Source organism: Callionymus lyra, chromosome 14 (genome assembly GCF_982586985.1).
Source record: "Callionymus lyra chromosome 14, fCalLyr1.hap1.1, whole genome shotgun sequence".
In the NCBI taxonomy this organism is placed as follows: domain Eukaryota; kingdom Metazoa; phylum Chordata; class Actinopteri; order Syngnathiformes; family Callionymidae; genus Callionymus; species Callionymus lyra.
In genome coordinates, this window is record NC_141831.1 from 12,633,552 (window position 1) to 12,658,143 (window position 24,592).

General features: G+C 37.8%; 1 protein-coding gene across 1 annotated transcript in view; it reads left to right on the forward strand.

The window, feature by feature from the left end:
* The window catches only part of LOC148066051 (unconventional myosin-XVIIIa-like), a 94,881-nt gene that overhangs the window by 25,426 nt on the left and 44,863 nt on the right, over nt 1-24,592 (forward strand). Inside the window, exons 8-21 of the mRNA XM_087806740.1 lie at nt 904-1,004; nt 1,077-1,140; nt 3,683-3,827; nt 5,990-6,160; nt 6,660-6,750; nt 8,771-8,963; nt 11,609-11,695; nt 12,684-12,822; nt 14,151-14,310; nt 14,385-14,571; nt 14,652-14,877; nt 16,240-16,349; nt 16,645-16,710; nt 19,593-19,721. Of these exons, the coding sequence (XP_087662866.1) occupies nt 904-1,004; nt 1,077-1,140; nt 3,683-3,827; nt 5,990-6,160; nt 6,660-6,750; nt 8,771-8,963; nt 11,609-11,695; nt 12,684-12,822; nt 14,151-14,310; nt 14,385-14,571; nt 14,652-14,877; nt 16,240-16,349; nt 16,645-16,710; nt 19,593-19,721 (1,869 nt within the window). The remainder of the gene's footprint in view (nt 1-903; nt 1,005-1,076; nt 1,141-3,682; nt 3,828-5,989; nt 6,161-6,659; nt 6,751-8,770; nt 8,964-11,608; nt 11,696-12,683; nt 12,823-14,150; nt 14,311-14,384; nt 14,572-14,651; nt 14,878-16,239; nt 16,350-16,644; nt 16,711-19,592; nt 19,722-24,592) is intronic.

Below are 24,592 nucleotides of genomic sequence, written 5' to 3' on the forward strand. Positions count from 1 at the left end.
AAATAATTTCTGATTAATTAAACCAATAACAATATTATTAATCTAGATTATTTTGGAACAAAAAAAGGGTCAAAAAGTCTAAACTAAAAAAAATTAAAGATATATTCCTATGAACAAATAATTAATCACAGATATGATAAAGACAAGTGAAGTTTTGTAAATAATTGGCTGGATAAACAACTTGATAAACAAACTGAACAAAATCTAAAAATATATATAAAAAAAGAATTAAACCAATAACAAAATTATTAACAATTGATATTATTTTAAAACTAAAGAGCAAAAATTGTAAAACTAAATTGAAAAATTAAAAATAAGATTCCTATGAATAAATAATGAATCACGGATATAATTAAATAAAGGGAAGTTTTGTATATAACTCTGCATTAACAAACTCAACAAAATCTAAAATTATTCCTAAAAAGTATTAAACCAATAACAGTATTTATAATTATCATTATTTTGGAACCAACAATTTAAGATATATTTATATAAACAAATAATTATCACAGATAGAAACCAGAAAAACCAACTGATAAATATACGATATATATAAGACATTTTTTAAATGAATAAATACCAAAGAAAAAAAAACAACCAAAGCTAATTGTATAGTATAGTATAATGACATGATCTTCACGTATAACAACTGTTGTAATCGATGACAAATACATGAGGTACTTCGGATCACATCGAATACAGAAGCTCATTTGTCATTGACCTCTTCAAGCCTGAGAGACGCATATTTCCGAGCTCTGTATCCTGTGATGCTTATCAATATTAAAGCCTCTTTAATCATCCCTTTTCTCTCAATAATAACTTTCACCACACGATCTGATCGATGCAAGATCTCAGTCCTCAACTCTTCCTGTCATTTATCACCTGCTAATGGAACACCTGCAGACCCTGCTGCTGGAGAAGACCAGGGTGACCAGACGACCAGAAGGAGAGTCCACGTTTAATGTCTTCTATTACCTGATGGCAGGAGTGGACACGTCTCTGAGGTCAGTGGACGCACTCGTGCTCACGTCTAGGTTTTAATACGACAACTTCACGCCGTCTTGTTTCCTCACCAGGACTGAGCTTCACTTGAACCACTTTGCTGAGAACAGCGCGTTTGGAATCATGCCACAGACGAAGGTGAAGATCATCTTAGCTGAATGATAATTACTTCAAAAACTGGTTTAATCAAGATTTAGATTACTGTTTAAGCACTGAAACATAATATGGATTTTTATTGATTTGATTTTCCAACATTGTTTTGTTGGCAACTGTATTTTAAATGGTTTTAGTACATCTGAAAATGGTTGGATTACAGTGAGAATGGTTGGATTACATCTGAAAATGGTTGGAGAAAAGTTAAAAGTGGTTTGACTCCAGTTAAATAATGGTTAGATTACATCTGAAAATGGTTGTATTACAGAGAGAATGGTTGGATTACATCTGAAAATGGTTGTATTACAGAGAGAATGGTTGGATTATATCTGAAAATGGTTGGAGAACAGTTAAAAGTGGTTTGACTCCAGTTAAATAATGGTTGGATTACATCTGAAAATGGTTGTATTACAGAGAGAATGGTTGGATTACATCTGAAAATGGTTGGATTACAGTGAGAATGGTTGGATTACATCTGAAAATGGTTGGAGAAAAGTTAAAAGTGGTTTGACTCCAGTTAAATAATGGTTAGATTACATCTGAAAATGGTTGTATTACAGAGAGAATGGTTGGATTACATCTGAAAATGGTTGTATTACAGAGAGAATGGTTGGATTATATCTGAAAATGGTTGGAGAACAGTTAAAAGTGGTTTGACTCCAGTTAAATAATGGTTGGATTACATCTGAAAATGGTTGTATTACAGAGAGAATGGTTGGATTATATCTGAAAATGGTTGGAGAACAGTTAAAAGTGGTTTGACTCCAGTTAAATAATGGTTGGATTACATCTGAAAATGGTTGTATTACAGAGAGAATGGTTGGATTATATCTGAAAATGGTTGTATTACAGAGAGAATGGTTGGATTATATCTGAAAATGGTTGGAGAACAGTTAAAAGTGGTTTGACTCCAGTTAAATAATGGTTGGATTACATCTGAAAATGGTTGTATTACAGAGAGAATGGTTGGATTACATCTGAAAATGGTTGGAGAACAGTTAAAAGTGGTTTGACTCCAGTTAAATAATGGTTGGATTACATCTGAAAATGGTTGTATTACAGAGAGAATGGTTGGATTATATCTGAAAATGGTTGGAGAACAGTTAAAAGTGGTTTGACTCCAGTTAAATAATGGTTGGATTACATCTGAAAATGGTTGTATTACAGAGAGAATGGTTGGATTATATCTGAAAATGGTTGTATTACAGAGAGAATGGTTGGATTATATCTGAAAATGGTTGGAGAACAGTTAAAAGTGGTTTGACTCCAGTTAAATAATGGTTGGATTACATCTGAAAATGGTTGTATTACAGAGAGAATGGTTGGATTACATCTGAAAATGGTTGGAGAACAGTTAAAAGTGGTTTGACTCCAGTTAAATAATGGTTGGATTACATCTGAAAATGGTTGTATTACAGAGAGAATGGTTGGATTATATCTGAAAATGGTTGGAGAACAATTAAAAGTGGTTTGACTCCAGTTAAATAATGGTTGGATTACATCTGAAAATGGTTGTATTACAGAGAGAATGGTTGGATTACATCTGAAAATGGTTGGAGAACAGTTAAAAGTGGTTTGACTCCAGTTAAATAATGGTTAGATTACATCTGAAAATGGTTGTATTACAGAGAGAATGGTTGGATTACATCTGAAAATAGTTGGATTACATTTTAAAATAGTTAAATTACTTCTCAAATTAGTTGGATTACATCTGAAAACAGTTTAAATGGTTAGATTACATCTGAAAATGGTTGGTTTACAGTTAAAAGTAGCTGGATTACATCTGAAAATTATTGGATTACATCTGAAAATAGTTGGAGGACAGTTGAAAATGGTTGGATTACAGTTGAAAATGGTTGGATTACAGTTGAAAATGGTTGGAGAACAGTTGAAAATGGTTGGATTACAGTTGAAAATGGGTGGAGTACAGATGAAAATGGTTGGATTATAGTTGAAAATGGTTGGATTACAGCTGAAAATGGATGGAGTACAGATGAAAATGGTTGGATTACAGTTGAAAATGGTTGGATTACAGTTGAAAATAGTTGGATTACAATTGAAAATGGTCGAAGTACGGTTGAAAATGGTTGGAGTACAGTTGAAAATTGTTTGATTACAGTTGAAAATAGTTGGGGTACAGTTGAAAATTGTTGGATTACAGTTGAAAACTGTTTGATTACAGTTGAAAATAGTTGGATGACAGTTGAAAATTGTTGGATTACAGTTAAAAATAGTTGGATTACAGTTGAAAATTGTTGTAAAAAACACTTAAAGAACAAAACAGGTCATTTTTGACTCTGTGCTGCAGCCATGTTGCCTTCTTGTAGCCCTGGCTCCTAAAGCGTCACTGTTCATACCAAGCTTGTCATCACGTCTCTGACTATATATACTTCTGTGATGCGTCTCATTGTAGCTCAAACCTTATATTTTAGCCTAAACGTATATATTTTAACAGAACGAGTCGCAGTAACTCAGCAGATCCTCACAGTGTAGTGAAAGGAAGTCACTGACGTTCCATCTGTGGCAGGCGGAGGACAAGCAGAGGGCCTCGCAGCAGTTCTCCAAGCTTCAAGCAGCCATGAAGGTTCTGGGGATCAGCGGCGATGAGCAGCGAGCCTTCTGGCTCATCCTCGGGGCCATCTACCACCTCGGAGCCGCCGGGGCCACCAAAGGTGAGTCCGTTACCATCAACGGTCCAGTTTAGCTGCTGCGAAGAAAGTCCTATTATTTATTTTTTGTCAAACCCTTTTTTTTTTTTCCTCGATGAGCCATAAAGTATTTTCAGTCACACAACATCACTCTTGGCTCGACCGCATGTAACCCTGAGGTTGATGCAAGACGCTGTAAGCTGAGGTTTCATTATCAGCAGCTCACGGTTATCAAGCTGCTGCAGCTGGATTTATTGTCCACTCGTTGATGACAAACAACTTCATTGACTCGTTTTATGCCGTTTTAAAACCTGATTAAACCAAGTTCTCTTTTAATTAAGCTGTGTTTTGCCAAAATGAATATGATGTATTGTGATACTGTAGTAACAAGGATATATTTGTAGTATTGTGCGAGTACTTGACTCTGGTGTTGCAGGATTTACAGACCACATGACTCTTGACAAAGTCGTAACTGATTTAATTTGTTTTGAAACCGAAATATGTCCAAACTTAGCTTTAGAAACTGCTGGAGTCGACTGTATCCTCTCGTCCTCAGTAATCGCCGTTAGCTGCGGAGAAAGTAATGCAGTGAATATTTGCATGATTATTGTAAATGAAAAAAATTGAAATATTTAATTTGATATGCTTTGTTGAATTATAAATCATTAAAAAAAAACTGAAATATGATTTGACACAATAAAGAAAAAAAAATACAGCCCTACTCTTAATGTAAATACATGGACATCAATAAACTCCTTAGTTTTACCTTACCTTACCTTACCTTATGTTTTGAATACTGTTGTTATCTTAAATAGCTGCAACTAGATGTTGAAGATAAAAATGTAAAGAAAGCATTTAATATATGTATAAAAACGATTATAACAACTTGTAAATATGTGAAAAAGAGTAACTTTAATACAAATTATTGATCATACATTTAGTGGGTAATACATTATTACACAAAATAGGAAGAACAATTATATCTATATATTGAAGAGTTTTTAAAAAAAAACAAAAACATTTTTAATTTTTTTTATTTGAGATATTCTCGATTTAATTAATTATTAAATAAATACATCTTTTAAATCTACTTATTTTGTTCCCAACTTACAGTATTGTTATTTAGTTCATCGATTTTATTTTTATGCACAATGACACATATGTACATCTTATTTTGTAGTTTGTTGTAAAACAGTATTTGCAGTATTTGTATTTCCAAACGTTTCCAGATTATCTATTTTTTAGAAACATACTCTTCTTCTTAACAAATACAACAAAATGTCTTCACAAATTATGGGATAAAAGGCAGGAGGAAACAAAAAAAACGACTTAACTTTGCACTTGAACCAAGAAACCCAAAGAGTATTTATCGCAGGTGAAAAGATTTAGGGAATCAAAAGGGAGTCAAAAGCGTCACCAAAATAAAACAGGAAGTTAACCAAGCTTGACAACAAAAACAGTAGAAAATCAATAAACTAAACATTAAAAAACAAACCTGTTTTAAAAAGTCTTCTGATAACAGCAAATCTTAAAATTAAGAATATTAATAAAAAAAAATGTAGAATGTAAAGCGACTACAATCGATTACTTTGGGATTTCATGACGCCAATACCATGTTTGCCACCAGAGGGCAGCAGCGATCTCTGTTCAACACAGTCAATCAAACGCACCAGCAACTCTTGAGAAGAACCTTCTTCATCTCCGAGTCTGATGGAAGACAATAGTTCGAATCTCAGCAGTGGTTGTGCAAATAGTGCGTCGTCAATTTGGACTTAATTGTGAAACGCCCCCGAACGAAACCCCCTTTTTTTTTCACAATCAAATATGTTTTTGTGCATCTGTGTCTTATCATGGAGTGTGTGTGTGTGTGTGTGTGTGATGATGGAACAGATACATCCCTTGAGTCTCTTCACGGTGAATTAAAACTCAACTTCTTATTCGTATCAGCGTGAGTCCGTCACGCGCTCACCAGATTAAAAGTCATGTTTAATATTCAAAAGGACTTTTTCCCATTTCATTTTTTTTTCTCCCACGATAAGTTCTGGAAGCTCTTTAAGAGTCGAGCTCGACCCCGACGTCCCACCCCGTCGGGGCGGGCGAGATAGACGCCGGGGTGGGCACGGCTCGTGTGCCCCGGGTTCGGTCTGGCAGGACGACTAATGGAGGTTTTAATGCATGTGTCTCAGCTGGCAGGAAACAATTTGCCCGTCACGAGTGGGCCCAGAAGGCGGCCTACCTGCTGGGCTGCACCTTGGAAGAGCTCGCCTCCTCCATCTTCAAGCACCAGGCCAAGGGCACCCTGCCCAGAGGCGGCATCGTCCGCCAAGCCTCGGACGAAAACGGCGCCTCAGAATCAGGTGAACGCACACTCACACATCCCCCCCTTTTTTTTTTTTTTTTTCCCTTTTTCACACATTGTCACTCCGTGGAAAGTAAACGCTTATCTTGGTAATGAATACGACGATTGGCAATTGACGGATAAGTAGACACTTCATGTGAGGACGCTTCGGTTTGGGTCCACTCTGCATTCATTGTCCTTGACACATTGATTCCTTTCCCCCCCCCTTCACACGTATGAATTACAGTCGCCACTGAAGGGCGGCAGGAATTTACCTTTCTGTGACCTTTTCCCGCTTAAATGTTCCTGTGGAAATATACGCTGTGAACAAACCGTCCATTCGGTGTCAGACGAAGAGATTGACTGGCGGTGCTGACCCGAGGTTATGTCGACCTGCTCCTCAGAGACCTGAATGACATCACTTTCCTCAGACCCCTTGTCTAGATTTCATGCCTCTGGTGATGCTAATTTTTGTTCTTTCTTCAAATGTTTCTGCGGTCTGATTGTGAAAAAAACAGGGTCTAAGGCGACGGCCGCGGAGTGTCTGGAGGCCTTGGCGTCCGGGCTCTACTCGGAGCTCTTCACGGTCATCATTTCACTGATCAACAGGTCGGTAAACATTTTTATTTTGAGGGAAATTGAACCGCAACACAACCACGAGTAACTTTTATTTCCCCATTTTTTAAAATCATCTTGATAGTCACCCCTGTTGTCTCTTCTTTTCATGATCTTTCTTCCTTAAAATCAATTGAATTAAAATCATTATCAAGTCTGCATCTAACATTAATCACGACATTTCTATAAATGTAAGCGATGGTTAGGTAAGTGACATAATCTAGAATCAACATTAAAGTGATAATACATAAGTTTAAATTATTGTTTCTGTCTCCCCCCAGTGTCAGATAAGTGTACTTGCAATGTCAGGAAAAAATAAGTTTCTATTGCGACAAAGGGACCCATAGGAACTACTGTTAAATTTCAGCAATACTAAAAATGAATGTAAATAAACGTAACAGTCGTCCCTGACACACTGCTGTAAGTTTGGTGGTAGCTTTCATTTTGTCGGCTGATGTGATGTGACTGGAACCTTGTTTCATACATTAAATCGAATGTAATATTTATGATACTGTCGGTCACCCCAGCAAGGTACTGTTAAAATAATGACTAAAGTCTTTCTCTGCTCTTTCAAAATGTTACATATTAACTTTCAAGTTTATTAATGTTTAATTTATTATTTTAAAGCAGCAGCTTTAAAACATCCTGTTATTAAGTATAACACGTGTACACACACACAACAAGTTGTGACAGCTAACATAAAGTACCATTTTTGTTACTTTTTTATTTTATTTTTAATCCTCGGAAGTTACACTTTCATTATTTGAACTCACGATAAAACTGTTTATTTTTTTCGTGTAAACTTGACTAAAACGAGTTAAAGGCTTATATGTTACTTCAGAGAAAATACAACATATTTTTTAATAAATAAAGAGGACTTGAGTCAGCTTTATTGCCCCTTTCACAGGTGCTACAAGGGACCTACAGAACTCTTCTTGGGCTCAAAATGAGTCCCTGAGTCTATTAGTGTTACATCAGTTAGAGGGACAATATATTCAATATATTATTACATCATATTTTTCGCAGTTTTGTATCTTATACAAATTCCAACTAGTTCTTGATAAAAATGGGAATTATATAAATATTTTTTCTGTATGTGAAGCCTGGAAACGAATGCCTAACGGACTGGTACTGGTCCACGCATGCTAGCTTGTTAGCGGAACAAAATGTGTATTAACAAAAACGCCCTTAAAATGGAAGTTTGATATTATTTTATTTGTATCGTAAAATTCAGTTTATTAAGCGCACCTACACCACTACATTTCTAAATAAAACGTACGTACATGTGTAGGCTGCACTTCAATATAAGCTGCATGTTTCCGTGGTTACAACTAACTAGCGGTGGCGCCAGAAGTCAATCCTTATTTAATGAATCCATTAACTTTATGAACGATAAGTGAGTGCACGGATGATGAGGTTGTGTGTACGATGCGCAAAATTTCCGCTCAAAAGTAAAACTAGTGCCTTCTTCGTCGCATAATATTTTTTGCCTTCACTGCTCGAGAGCGCCCCCTGGTGGCTGCAGCGAAGAAAAATCTATAAATAAGCCAAGCCGTTATATAGGCCACAAGCATTGGAAAAGAGTAGCGGCTTTTAGTCCAGAGATTACGTTACTTGGATCCTCAATTATCTCAGTTTTTTCGTCAAATTTCTTTCCGTTGACATCAGTTTCACTCTTATTTGAAGTACCTATATAGTTGTAAACATATGTCACATCTTTACAGGTCACCATGTCAACAGGAACATAGATCTACTGTCATTCGAGCGAAACATTAAGCAACAGAAGTATTTTTTTAAGTCAACAGTAGCTCAATCTCCAGATGTGTGACTTTGATTTAGTTTGAGGCCAAGCATGGTTGAAGTGGGAATATGGGGGCGGGAGGACGGGGGAGGGGGGGGGGGGTGGTCCTCGAAGGTCACCGCGGAGGGGTTACGGAAAAGCCCACAATCGATGAAAGAAAGGAAACAGCAATTACAACTGGCTTCTAAAATGTGTGTACTGCGTTCGCTTCAGGGCTTTGAAATCCAGCCAGAACTCCCTCTGCTCCCTGCTCATCGTTGACACGCCGGGCTTCCAGAACCCGAGGCTGGCCAAGCGGGACTCCGGTGCAACGTTTGAAGACCTGTGCCACAACTACACTCAGGAGCGTCTGCAAACACTCTTCTACCAACGCTCCTTCATCCAGGAGCTGGAGCGATACAGAGAGGTAAGGGTTGCACTCTTTTTTTTGTTCGTGTCTTCTTTGATTTTCTTCCCGCGCCTTCCCTTTTGTCTGCGGCGCCTTCCCTCTGATGTATCAACTCCAATAGCCGAGAGTGTCCGCAACATCAGATACATCCTCCACCTGCACCTGTCACGAGCCGTGACAAGCCCGAGCCGTTCACCAGGTAGACTTTCTCATTAGCGATGCCGGTCTTCTCCTCGTCGACGATCAAAGCCTCGGTCGCGCCGTTGGAGGACGAGTCGGCGCTACAGAGCATCCAAGGACCTTTTATTTCTCCCCCCCTTAATATCAATTGCAAACCATAATGAGACAGTGAGCGCAGCCATTATCTTGTTTTTCTTGGAAAAGCCCTTCTTGTTAGAATCTTTCGCACCTTTTTTTTTTCCTACCGGAAACATCACTTAGACCCGCTTCCCACCCACATCCTTCGCCTGAGAGAAAAGGCGGTGAAACAAAGTAGGGCGTGAATCTGAGGAGCGATATATATCGTCTTTCTTTCGTCAGAAAAGAAATACAATAAAACCCGTGAGGCTGCAATTGAAAAAAAAAAAAAAAACTGGGTCAAACTCGTGTTAAAGAGATCTCGGCATCAGTGGCAAGCAGGTTAAACTGTGAGACAAAACAAGCTACTATTTTGTCACGATCATTACTGGTAACGTTCTCTTAAGTTCACGTTCCCACCGAGGCGAGTCACGTGTTTGTTTTTTGGCGAAGGCAATTTGGCGCTGAAATAGCGACGCCTGCTCCGGTAATAAAATGTTTTTCATTAACCCGTCGAGAGGGGGGGGGGGAAGCATTGGCCACAAATGCCAAATTATTGTAAGAGATGTGATGTTCGCCTGCATAATGTCCTTCATTTAGCGTCTATAAAATGTTTATTGGCGATTTCACGAGAGCGAGTGTCGCGAGGCGGCTGACATTTTTCTTCCTACGTTCCAATGGGACGACGTACAGACTGTAGTGGATTCTTTTAACGTGTTGTTATGGTTAGAAGCAGAACATTAGTATCTATCTATCTATCATGTATCTTCGCATCTATCCATCTGTCTATCATGTATCTTCGCATCTTTCATGTATCTATGCATCTATCTATCTATCTATCTATCATGTATATATGCATCTTTCATGTATCTTTGCATCTATCCATCTATCTATCTATCTATCTATCTATCTATCTATCTATCTATCTATCTATCTATCTATCTATCTATCTATCTATCTATCTATCTATCTATCTATCTATCTATCTATCTATCTATCTATCTATCTATCTATCATGTATCAATGCATCTATCCATCTATCTTTCTATCATCTATCTATCTATCTATCTATCTATCTATCTATCTATCTATCTATCTATCTATCTATCTATCTATCTATCTATCTATCTATCTATCTATCTATCTATCTATCTATCTATCTATCTATCTATCTAATCTATCTATCATGTATATATGCATCTTTCATGTATCTTTGCATCTAGCCATCTAACTATCTATCTATCTATCTTTCTATCATGTATCGATGTATCGATCATGTATCTATCTATCTTTCTATCATGTATCTATCTAAATATCTATCTATCTTTCTATCATGTATCAATGCATCTATCCATCTATCTTTCTATCATCTATCTATCTATCTATCTATCTATCTATCTATCTATCTATCTATCTATCTATCTATCTATCTATCTATCTATCTATCCATCTATCCATCTATCCATCTATCCATCTATCTTTCTATCATGTATCAATGCATCTATCCATCTATCTTTCTATCATGCATCTATCTATCTATCTATCTATCTATCTATCTATCTATCTATCTATCTATCTATCTATCTATCTATCTATCTATCTATCTATCTATCTATCTATCATGTATCTTTCTATCATGTATCCATCCATCCATCATGTATCTATCATGTATCCATCCATCCATCCATCCATCCATCCATCCATCCATCCATCCATCCATCCATCCATCCATCCATCCATCCATCCATCCATCCATCCATCCATCCATCCATCCATCCATCCATCCATCCATCCATCCATCATGTATCTATCTATCTATCACATTAGGTCAAAAATCATGTAGAAACTTTTTAATTTTGTGATTGTTTCTTTTCTACAAAGCTTTCTAAATATGACATTTTTTTGGTTTTATCTTCCAATGTTGTCAGTTATTACCCCTCAACAACATTTAAGTAAATATATATATAAAAAAGGCTTTTATTTTATTTTAGGCTTTGTTTACACTTGTTTTTGCTTGACGGTCCCTCACAGCAGCCACTGTATAAATTGTGGCCCCTGAGGAAATTCAAAAGCACAGGTATTAGAGTGACTTTTGTACAGTCAGGTGGAATGAAGAGCAGATTCAACACTGTAGCCGTAACTGAGGCTTGTTTGGAAAGTTACTTCATCTTATTTTAAAGGCTGCTCAGTTATACTACACAAGCTAAAAAAAAACCACAGAGCGTAAAACGGTCAAATAAATACTGTAAAAATGTAGTTCATATTGGTTTCAAAACACAGTATGTTTTGTAAATCTTACCTTTCACAGGTATTGACAGAAAAAAACCTTCTTCTGAACGCCTCCATTTCCTGTCTTTTTTTTCCAGGAGAACATCGAGATAGTTCTGGATGAAGGTGACGTGAGCACATCTCTGTCTGTAGCCGCCGTGGACCAAGCGTCGAGCCAAGCACTGGTGAGCAGAACCACTGCCTTCTAGATATTTCCACTGCATCTGTAATGCTGATGTGTTGTTGATGTTTTCTGAAACACTTCTCTGGCGCTGCTGCGATAACTTGCCTCGCGAATGTCTCTCCAGGGGACCTGGCGTGCCTTTCATGTTTTATTTTCACATGCTATCCTCCTGGCGCTGTGTTTTAATTGGAAAACGAGTATGATCTCTTCAGCATCAGAAGTTTTCTTTATGTTAGTTTGTTTGGCAGTGGGTAGAAGCACGGAACGGCAAAGGAGGAATAAAAAGAAATCGATGTTTGGCCTTTGCTGCCTGTGATCTGCTCCATGGAAACAGAAAATGACGAAGTTGCGAGAGAGTTATATCACTTTGGTTTCTTTCCAGTGTGTCTTTAGTGAAGGCTTTTTTTTCCCCCTGTTTCTTTTTAATCATCCGCACACTAATGGGGGACGTGGATCAACATTAAAATAGCTCCTCCACTGTAAATCCAAATGGCTTTTCTTGAAGAATCACCGCCTGGGAAGGTGTCATGTTTTTTTTTTTTTCTTTCCCTTTCCCCAAACTGATCCTGATGTTGTCGCGGTTGGTGTGTTGCGAGATAACAATGTCTCCAGTGTCACTTTCTGGGCTGTTTTCTTCTTTTTTTTTTCGTGTGTGTCCGTTCCCCAGATGCCAGGATGGATCCAGTGAGCAGACATTTACACACCAGCAGCAAAGAGATCATTTTCTCCGGAGCTCATTTTTATCTCGAGAACAATACCCGTGTCTCCCATTAAATATCCGAGCGGAAAGATGGATATCGATCAAAGAGAATTCTGTGTGTTGTCGCTGTAACATCATGTTTTTCCTCTTTTTTAAATTTAAGATAGAGTTGCTATACAGTGTGTAGATACACAAGGCTTTAAAACGTTTGTAGCTTAATTTAAACACGGATAATCTCTAATTTTCTTGTATTTATATAGACAAAAAATATATATTTCTGTTTGACCAGGTGCGTTCTGTACGAACCGATGAGGCTCGGGGTCTCCTGTGGTTGATCGAGGAGGAGTCTCTACAGCCCGGAGGGTCCGAGGGATCCCTGCTGAGTCGCTTGTTCAGCTACTATGGACCTGCTGAAGGCGAGAGCAAAGGTTAGTGCAGCTGCATGAACCCCCCTTTTTTTTTCGTGATTATTTAATCTCGTGAATTAATCAATTTTTCAATCTGATCTAAAAAAAAATGCTACAATTTTTCATGTATCTATGCATCTATCTATCTATCTATCTATCTATCTATCTATCTATCTATCTATCATGTATCTATCTATCATGTATCTATCTATCATGTATCTATCTATCTATCTATCTATCTATCTATCTATCTATCTATCTATCTATCTATCTATCTATCTATCTATCTATCTATCTATCTATCTTTCTATCATGCACCTTTGCATCTATCTATCTATCTATCTATCTATCTATCTATCTATCTATCTATCTATCTATCTATCTATCTATCTATCTATCTATCTATCTATCTATCTATCATGCACCTTCGCATCTATCATGTATCTATGCATCTATCTATGCATCTATCTATGCATCTATCTATGCATCTATCTATCTATCTATGCATCTATCTATCTATCTATCTATCTATCTATCTATCTATCTATCTATCTATCTATCTATCTATCTATCTATCTATCTATCTATCTATCTATCTATCTATCTATCTATCTATCTATCTTTCTATCATGCACCTTTGCATCTATCTATCTATCTATCTATCTATCTATCTATCTATCTATCTATCTATCTATCTATCTATCTATCTATCTATCTATCTTTCTATCATGCACCTTTGCATCTTTCTATCATGCACCTTTGCATCTATCTATCTATCTATCTATCTATCTATCTATCTATCTATCTATCTATCTATCTATCTATCTATCTATCTATCTATCTATCTATCTATCTATCTATCTATCTATCTATCTATCTATCTATCTATCTATCATGCACCTTCGCATCTATCATGTATCTATGCATCTATCTATCTATCATGCATCTTCGCATCTATCATGTGTCTATGCATCTATCTATCTATCTATCATGCATCTTCGCATCTATCATGTATCTATGCATCTTCACATCTATCATGTTTCTATGCATCTTCACATCTATCATGCATCTATGCATATATACATCTATCTATCGCATCTAAAAAATGCTACAATTTTTATTTTAGGTTCATTACTGTCGTGGATCCAAACATTGATTTAAGAATAAAAAGTGTCTTGAATAAAATAATGTATTGTTATAAATAGAAGTCATTTAAAATTCTGCTGCATTTAAGTGTCGCTCTTTTGACTAAATCACAAATTGTCAAACTACTTAATTTTTTTTACTAATGACTGATGAAATACCATGAGAGTCTGAGTTTTATCCCTTTTTTTACCTTCTCATTTTAGGTCACACCTTCCTCCTGAGGAGCGAAAAGGACAATCACTTCCTCCTGGGCCACAGTCACGAGACAGAATGGGTGGAATACAACACCTGCGGGTGGCTGAACTACGCCAAGCTGAACCCGGCCTCCGTCAACGCCGTCAGCCTCTTGCAGGACTCCCAGAAGTATGAGTGGTTAAGAATCACATGCCTTTTTTATCCAAAAGACTATGTCTGAAGTTTGATCCATCTTTCCACAGAAAGATCCTCAGCTCCCTGTTCATGAGCAGAGCGGGCGGAACCACCGTCCTGTCTGGATCCATAGCAGGACTGGAGGGGGGTTCCCAGCTGTCCCTGCGACGGGCGACGAGCATGAGGAAAACTTTCACCTCCGGTATGGCTGCCTTTAAAAAGAAGTCCTTGTGCATCCAGATCAAACTGCAAGTGGTGAGAAAAAAAACAAAGACAATATGAACACAAATGTCATTAGAATTCCTGGAGATATACATTGACTTTCCCTTTCCCAGGACGCTCTTCTGGACATGGTGCGAAGATCCAGGATTCACTTTGTTCACTGCATACTGCCCAAAGCGGACGCCCTGAAAGCCCTGAGCGGGTCGCTGTTCAGAGGCGGCGAGGGCGAGGCCCCCGGGGAGAGCGGCGACCCCGGCCTGATGCAGCTGGATGTGGCCCTGCTCCGAGCTCAGCTGCGAGGCTCCAAGCTGCTCGACGCTCTGCGGCTCTACAGGCAAGGTGAGGAGGCGGAGGTTAGCAGCCAGTGATGAAAATGAGGATGAAAAACCCACATTGGAAATTCACACGAGTCCAATTTTGATTAAATTTTAAACGTTATGCATTAAACACTTAAGGGAGATTTGCAGGATTTCGATTTTAAGGAGCGTAATTCACCTGAATTTACTCTCAAGTTCAACGTAGATAATGTTTTTCTTCTTCTACAAATCAAAGGCATTTATTGAAAAACTATTCACAACATTGCAGAGAATTTCTTTACTACCGAAAATAACATAAAATTGCGTGACATTAATTTTACATTTTTTAAAGACAGTTTTTAATTATTTTTTAAGCTTTATACTTTTTTTTTAAATTCTCAAAGTTGCTCTAAGTGTTTTTTGAGTATTGTTTTGATTGTCTAAGCGCTTTGTGACCCTGGTCTCGAAAAGCGCTATATAAATAAATATTACTTACTTACTTACTTACATTCGCTCCACAGCAACGATCTATATGCACTTTTGTCATCCCTTGCACTTTGTTCTCCAGTTGCAATTTTTTTTCATTTTCCTTGTATTTATGAAACTAGCATCAGCTAAGAACTGGAAACCAAAACCAAAACCAAAGATTAATTAAGTATTTCTATCTGAAAGAAACTGGCAGGAAATGCGTGAGTTTTAAGGAATCGGGGTGGAAATGTGAGTTCTTCTAGTAGAGCGTGTTAGAATTATCTCTGTAGTGAGTTTTGTATCAACTGCAGGCGAGCAGCTTCTTCTAGTTTAGACACGAAAATAAACTGTTACAAATAACAAAAAACATGGAAGTGAACATGTGTAAAACACAAACTCTTTAGAAACATAACTTCTTATTCTATAATTCATAATTCTCTTTATTTCTCTTTGTTCTTATTTTATTTTGATTTGAAAAATTGCCGTATTTGTTGTGGCTATTGGAAAAAAACTAATTCCTGAAGGAGACCTCCTGAGGGATCAATAAAGTTCTACCTTACCTTACCTTACCTTAACGGTAAAACACAAACTTAAACATAGGCACAAACAAACAAGTCTCTAAACTAGGCAACGCACACATACAGAACACCATCGTCGGCATACAATCAAACATACATAGATGCAACTAAAAAAACATCTTGTTCAGCATTATGGTGAGTTGTTTTCTTCATGTACTTAATTGTAGTTTTTGTAGTCTTTTTACTTTATTCTATCTGAACGTCTGTCTGTGAATATAATCCTGACATTTAACTGGTCCCTGGTACAAAAAAAGGTCGGGGACCCCCGGGTGCAAATGACTGACCTCCTCATTCTCTTGTGACCCGTTACCGTACAAATAAAGTCAGTATATAATAATAATAACACCACGTATCCACAGGTTACCCCGACCACATGGTGTTCTCGGAGTTCCGGCGGCGCTTCGACGTCCTGGCGCCGCACCTCACCAAGAAGCTGGGAAGGAATTACATCGTGAAGGACGAGCAGCGAGTGAGTCGCATGTAAACACGTTTCACCATTTAAACGCGTCTTTTTTCCACGACCTTTTGCAATTATACTCCTGACCTTCGGAGGAACATAGTTGCGCGTACATAACGGTTAAGTAAGGTTGCCCTGTTGTTGTAGTTACTGTGGAAACACTGGCAGGCCGGAGACTCCACTAATCATCTCAACCAACCTTTCTCAACTCACCACGAGGGATTCTTCTGTAGCATGACAAAAACAAAACTGGATTTTTTTTTGTGTGTTTATCGTTTCTGACAAAGTGTGTTTGTGTTCCCGAAAGGCTGTGGAGGAACTCCTGGAATCCTTGGATTTGGATAAGAGCAGCTACCACATGGGCCTGAGTCGGGTGAGTCGCCGCCGAGCATCTCAATGGGAAACTCTGTTTTCTGAAACAACACTTTGGACCGAAGGGACTTTTTTTGTCTTTGATTACACCTTCCTGTGTCTGGAAAGGTGCCCAAACTTCCGTCCAATCTTTTAGCTGTCCTGGAAATAATGCCTCTGCCATCCCCTTTGTGGACCGCAAATTCCCTCTTCTTTTCCTGTCATTAGAGCAAATTCTCCTGAACGGATTGATCCTTTTTGCTTTTTTTTTTTTCTCCCCCCCCCCTCCCCGAACCATGCTAAAGCAATCACGGTGTAAACACTGTTTGGCACACCGAAGTCTAATCCTATCAACCTGAAAGTGGCAATCTGCCAACGAGGAAATCAAAGGAAGGAATACTGTGAACCACGCGGGGGAACCGCCCAGATGTCTGGAAGCAACACATTAATAGTTTGAAGCAGTATCGTATAGGATTGAGACTTCAAGTTGAAACGGGGTTGTTTTAGCGAGCGACCTTCAAACTAGGGCAGGGAAAGCGTTTGATCAATGCACATAACTGTTGAGAATATGACGGCGTCACCGTCCTACACACGTTTATAGATGTTTTTACATCTTTTCAAGAGGTAGAAACGTATTTTTATTATATGGTTGGAATGACTTGATGATCCAGATTAAGATTACCATGGAATAGAATCATCTTTTCACTCCACTCCTGCCCCCCCAAACTCAGGATTAAACAGCCTAATAGCACGAGGAACTAATGAGTCCCTGAGTCTATTAGTGTTGCATCATGGGAGGAGCATTCCATCTGCTTCTCTGCTCACTGATGACAGTGTTCAGAGGATGACATCATGTGATGATGGACAATAGTTTGTTGTCGAGGGATCTCCTAATGAAACAAGACATTGTATCATGGAACAGTTTAGGAAAGCCCACTAGATGGCACTCTTGCGTAATCTTTAGGTCTAATCTACTAACGCAATGACACATGCCATTATTGGCTATTTCAAAATCAAAACAAAGCTGTTTCTTACTATCATATTGCCGACTGTTAATGTGTTAAATATCGATGCAGCAATATATCGCAAATTTAATCTTTCATGATACTGTATCGATATTTGATAGTACTTTGTTTTTTTGCTTTAAATCATATTTTATTTACCATCTACCATATTTCTTTTATGGTTTGCAGTTCAACCACGTGTTCAAAATTAAATAATTAGCTTTATTTATTTATTTAGAATTAACATGCAAATATTCACAGCCTTTGTGTTGCAATTAAACTTCCGCACACTAGATTACAGCAGTCATTACGCATTACGAAAGGACTGAGGACGAGAGGATACAGTCGACTCCAGCATCTTTTTAAAGCTTTTGTTTGGACATATTTTGGTTTCAAAACAATGAAAGCAGTTCCAACTAAAACAAGAGTCATGTGTCAAGAGTCAAGTACTCAGACAATACTACAAATATATCGTTGTTCCTACAGTATTGCAATTTATCGTAATATATTGAATCATAATCTCTGTATTTTATCACCACATTCTTGCCAATACACAGCCCTGGTATACATTCAAGGAAATAAAGATTCTAATATTAATATTGATATAAATGTGGAAAAATGTTATTAAATATTTATTTTGTTTTTTCAATGTCTAGTACGACTTTAGGTACATTTGTTTTGACAAATATAATAATAAGACACAAAATATCGCGTAAGAGTTGAATTTAAAAGTTGACAACCTACAAGTTTTCCTTACTTCTAAGTTCTACTGACTAAGCTGTTTTTTTTTAGCAAGGGTGTGTATTGGCAAGAATCTGGCATATACAGGGGGCAACAATATTATATATTGTAATACTGAAGTAAGAGGATATACAGTAATATTATATGAGTACTTGACTCCGGTGATGCAGACTTTACAGACCACATGACCTCCTGCATTGGTTTTGAAACCGAAATATGTCCAAACATCAGCTTTAAAAGCTGCTGGAGTTGAGTGTATCCTCTCGTCCTCAGTCATCACAGGGATCTAATTGTTCCATAAGCTGTAGCCGGTAAAAATTTCAATAAAGAAATTAACAAACGTTGTGACTATATGTATGCAAATTGTATATTTATTTTTTTCAAACACTTTATCGAAATATAAACCCCTAAATAAACTATGAGAAAAATTAAATACATACATGTTTTAGTTTGTTTATCATTCAAACAGGAGGAAAACAAAGCGCTGGACTGTAAACGCTCGTCCTGCCACTTTAATAAACGGCTGAGGTCGTTCTGCGATCAGCTCTCGTTTTAGCATCTTACCTCAGCTTCACTCTTGACCCAGATCAAAAAACAAGACACGACTGATCTCACAAGAAAATAACTTAATCGGTGCTATCTCGCCGAGATAAGCTAACTTGTCTGTGGATTACACCGTTTCATATTGATTTCCTGCTTCGCTGCTCTTTTTACTTTTCCACTCAGTTCTGCCTTCATTTGGTCGCCACGTCCTAAAAGGTTTTCCATCTGCATCTCATTTCCCTCTGGTTTAACTGAGCATGATCCGCTTTTGTTAAAAAAAGCCTTTCGCTCATAAATACAAGCACCTTGTGAGCGAGTGAGTTCATAAATATAAAAGATTTTTGACCTGATCCCGCATCAGTTTACAGCCCAATGCAAATGACACAATGGCTTTTAAAGGCGCTCAGGTTGAATTATTATCATTTTTTTTTATTTCTATAATATAATATATCTAATCTATAATCTATCTATAATAGAAAATGTGCATAATTGGATGTTCCTGCATTTCTTATACACACAAAGTGTAAATTCAACCCAAAAAACATTTAAAAAATGATGCTAAAAGAACCTGTTTTATTTATTTTTTGTATAAAATGACATTTGTTTTCTGTCGCAGTTGTTCTTCAGAGCCGGAACCTTGGCCAAGCTGGAGGAACAGAGGGACGAACAGACAAAGCGTAATCTCATTCTGCTGCAAGCCGCCTGTCGAGGCTACCTGTCACGCCAGGCCTTCAAAAAGCGAAAGGTAGATGTGATCAAAACATTGCCATCCTCCGCGTCCAGGAGAGAATTCACGCTAAAAAAAAAAAAACTGTCACCAAAAAGGGTTGTTACTTCTGCCTAAAATATGTGCTGAAGGCAGACGAGGGCCGAGAGGTTCCGTTGAATCTGAAGTGTTCTCGCTCGGAATGAAATTATCTCGGGAAGTAATTCTAGCGTCGAGCAAGAAGGTTTTTTGCTCGATTTGGTTCAATTAATTTTGAGGAAATGTTGAAATGGTTCAAGGAACAGATGATTAGATTTTTGCTGCTATTCATTATTATTATTATTTTCCTGGACCGACCTTCGGATAAAAACACCACGAAGGAAAAAGCACAAACAGAAAAAAAAGGAAAAAGTTCTCAGATGTTTTTATATAATTTTCACTTGTTTACAGGCTTATGGTTTAATACTTATAATACAACCTTAACTGACAAGTGACTCACAATCCAGGGGTCAAAATCTTGTCAAAAAAGTAAAAAAAGTGTACTTCTTAACAGGAAGTTTGCGTCCGATTGCAATCTTTTCTTTTTTGGAGGCTCAATCCATCTCAACTATCTCTGTGTTTGTCGTTTAGTCGTTCAGTTAACGCAAGTCTTTGTGTAATTGTCAGAGAAATCCTTCCAGGCTGTTGCTCCTAAGCTTTGGAACGATCTTCCTCTCTCTCTGTGTTTGATGATATACTGACTCTTTCAAGAAGCATCTTAAGACCTTCTTATTGGTGCAGGCTCTTTCTTAATTATCTTGGGGCGACTATGTTTGCTACCGTGTTGTCTTGGGGTGTCTCCCAAATCACGCACTTCTGCACTTACACTTCATATTTTGAGTACACAAGTGCGTTCACATTGAGTGAAAATGTAGTGCGCAATGCGCACTTAAACGGCCAGAAAATTGAGTGTGGATCGATGGACACTTTCCACCCTCAACGGCCGCCATCTTAGTGACGCTAAATGGAAGCTACGTCTAGAGCTACTTCGCGGAAGATACAACGCTTTTCTTTTTAAAATGGTGGCGGCAGTGAACGAAGTAAATGTCTCGAGAACACATTAATTTTTACCACAAAACAACAATAATAACACAATGAAAGACAACTTAATAACTTGTTTCAATTGACGAAAAGCGCTGTCAAGTGTTGGCGATAGAGTTCAAACGGCCGGTTGCAATCGGAGTAGAAGAAAAAGCTTTCGAGTCATTTCCAGTAAGTGTGTTTGATTTAAGACAGTACTACCTTGTCGAAATATGTGCACTGAGTAAGTAAGTGCACGTTTTTTTCAGTGTACTGTAAAGCAGTGCACTTAGAGAAGCGTGCGATTCGAGACACAGCATCGACCTTTTAAAGTATTGTTCTATTGTTTAAGAGCTTTGTGACCAATATACATTACTTACATACTTATCTTAAACACTGGCATCTTTACAAGTCACCCCCGATATCGCCTCGAACTGGAATCTAGCCGACATAAAAAAAACTCGGGGCTCGAGTTTGCGTTACAGGGTCCCGGCCTGATGGTTTTAAGTGTGTGACCGAGGTTTCTACTGGGTCGTTCGAGGAATTTCCCGATTCGATTCTACTCTGCTTATTCAAACCTGACTCTAAATGATAGTAATCAAATATTTCAAATGCTAAAAAAAGGTGTAAAATTAATGAATACTGCCAGAAATTTGGATTGTAATACAATTTTAAAAGTGGAAATACGTTCCCTTTTGGAGGGTCTGCACTCACTGAGTTCCTTTTAAATATTTTTAAAATAAACAATTGTTCTATTATTCTCCAACGTAACTATTTAAAATGGTTCCGACTTGAATCTGATCCGACAAAGGTTACATTTCTATCCTTCCGTACTTCGCCAGTGACTTCCTGTGATGCACGAGAACCTCCAGTCCTCCTGAGCTCAGTCATTATAGACAAACTAATGGGAAGGACTTTGTCGGCCTAATAACAAAGCAGACGAATCAAAATTATATTTGTCCTCCAGCGTGACATCCTGTTAGCGAAACAGATGTATTTGTCGCATACATATAAATGTGTTTGTTTTTTTAAACTTCATTATCCTGGAAAGGTCAGCTCTGACGAAGAGGACGTTGCTGCAAGAGTTGGAGAAAAGTCAACAGCAAAATTACCGAGAGTCCATTATCGCCAAATCCATTTTCTTTTTGATTTGAATCTGTTTTTTTTTTATAATAGATAAGCATTTGTTATTACCATTGGTTGTTATCTAGAAGTCAATTTAGCATAGCAAAGAACGATAGAACACTCAATTATAGAGAAGAAGATGGCGGTCAGATACTGCCGTAGGTTAAGAAGGAGAGACTCGTCCGTCAGAGGATCTGACCAATCAGGAAGCAGGTCTCATACGACACTTTGACTCATTTGTTTTTCAGAGAAACCTCTCCTGCCGACTACTTTAATGGACAACGATGGGGAGAGTTTCTGTTTAATGGCCTATTGATCTTTTTTTTTGGCTCCACTAGACATAGACTTCCAACTATTATCGGGACATTCTGAAGTTCCATCAGTCCACAAGGATTTCTCATAAGCTTTTAAAGACTATTTCAGTTTGATAGTAATGACTATTCAGTAGAATTACAGCATTAACGACTGATGATTTTGTGACATTTCCGCCTGTTTTATTAGTTACAGGAGCCTAGTGATGGACGATAACTTTGTTCTTATTAACTTTGTTCTCCCCCTAATGTAGCAGAACTCTTAAGGTATTATATTTTTCTTAAAAATTCACTGGTCTGAGTTCCGATGTGACCACTAAACTGCTTAAGCAACGGGTCAATATGGTGTTTTCATATGAAGTACTTTTTCAAGTAACCCGGGAGGTAAATTGAGAAAATTACACATATATATATATATATATATATATTTTTTAACAAATTGGTAGGCAGAAAATTGACATACAGAGAATCTACGAAATTGCAGTTACACTTACACAACACTTGATGGAGCCAGAAACACCTTGTTAAGAACCACACGTATAGTCTTTAACTGAAGAATTTTTTTCTCGATCTTGTGGCTCCTGGACAAAGTTCTAGCTTTACCTAATAGCCAAGGTTATTTATTTTATTTTATTTTTTACTCGATAGTTCCTATGGTTAGTGCCGCTATGTGTCTAACCTATTATGACAAAGACCCTGCTCTTGTTTCTTGTTTTGAGCAAAACTGTCCCTCTCTTTGTTTAGAGTCCTAACCTACCAAACAAACTGAAATTGTTTTACTTATATTAAAAAAAAGGAAAATTGAATGCGTAATTTAGATATTGTTTCCTGTGTTTGGTATTAAAAAATGTCTTAAGGTATTAGGTTAAATGTCTTCATCTATTATTAAAATATATTAAATTGTATTATTCACTGAATTAAACAAACAAACAAGCCAAAGAAAAAACCTGCAATAATAATCTCTAATAATCTTCTACCATTGGCAGTGACAAATGGTATAAGTTTAAATCCGTTTTGTGTGTTTCTGAGAGCGGGTCGAGAGTTCAATGTATTCATAATTATACAGTATAATAATGTACCTGCAGTGCCCCCCCCCCCCACTGAGATTTAGAATGATTGCCTTCCTGTGCCTGCAGGAACATTTGCGAAAAGCACTTCCTTCTCAGACTTCCTTTAAATCTTGCTAAAAAAAAAAAGCAAAGAAAAACCAATAAAGGACTGTATGCTCGTGTTTCATTAGCTTTATCCGTATTAATAAATAAAACGTCACTCAAAAACGACATCGAGAGCACGTGTTTGTTATTCACGCGACATAATCTCTAATTGTCGCCGCTAATACGATCACGGACGCACTTGTCCTGTAATACAAGACGACAGCTGCGACCCGTCGACGTGATTTAATGAAGACGTCGAAGGAGTTATTTCCAAACATTTCTCTCGACTCAGTCGCAGACAATCAAAAAACCGCGGCGAAAGGACATTAATATACGAGTTTATTAAATCAAATTCTAATTCCATTGATCCAGACGGAGTCAAAAAAAAAAAAAAAAACGTCACCTCAGGAGAGAATCAATTATTCCCGGATCGTACGAGTCGGACGCCATTTTTTTTCCGAACGCGACGGACTAATTCAATCAATGACTCATTGGCGGGAGTTAATGAGATTTATTGTTTTGAGGATATGTGTTTTTTTTTTTTTACACGATGAAGTCGGTTCAGCGGGAGGTGAGACGATGAATGATACGAGTTTCCTCGTCGTCGCGGGATCCGTGTGCGACACCGAAGCTTACAAGGGCATTTTTTTTCATTCTGCATGTATTAGAAGTGATTCAATTAACTAACATGGCGCGGCTCGAGCGCGAGGGGTCGATATCAAGTGTTTTTTCGTCCCCTCCGTCCACGCCCTCGCCATAGAAACTTATAGAATCCCGGCGTCCAGACGTGCCCTTCCGTTATCATCCGTCGGATCTGATTGAAGTATTCACGTGTCAGATACCACGGGGTGGTTGTGGAAGACACACGCCTTGCAGTTTTTCTGCTGCGTGTGAAGGTGACAGAAAGTCGCGAGTCGTGTTGATTGATATTCTTTGGCGTGGCAACCAAGCCGTGCCAAGCCTGTGTGGCATAAATATAACAAACAAAAAAACATCCTTTTTTTTTGTATTCCTCGAACTGTCTCCACAAGGGCACCCTGACATTTAAAAGGGGGGGAAAAACAACCAAAAGTTTATTTCGCCTCAGCAGACACAGGATGTGTTTCTTGACTCTTTCAAAATGTATCGCATCAGATTCAGCCTCGGAAGTTTTTGTTTCCGGGCGTAAGCCTCGTGATACTGAACCCATTTGTTTAAACCTTCTTCCCCATGCTTCGTCACACGGGGGATTTGACAGGATACAGAGTTTCTTTCAAAGCAT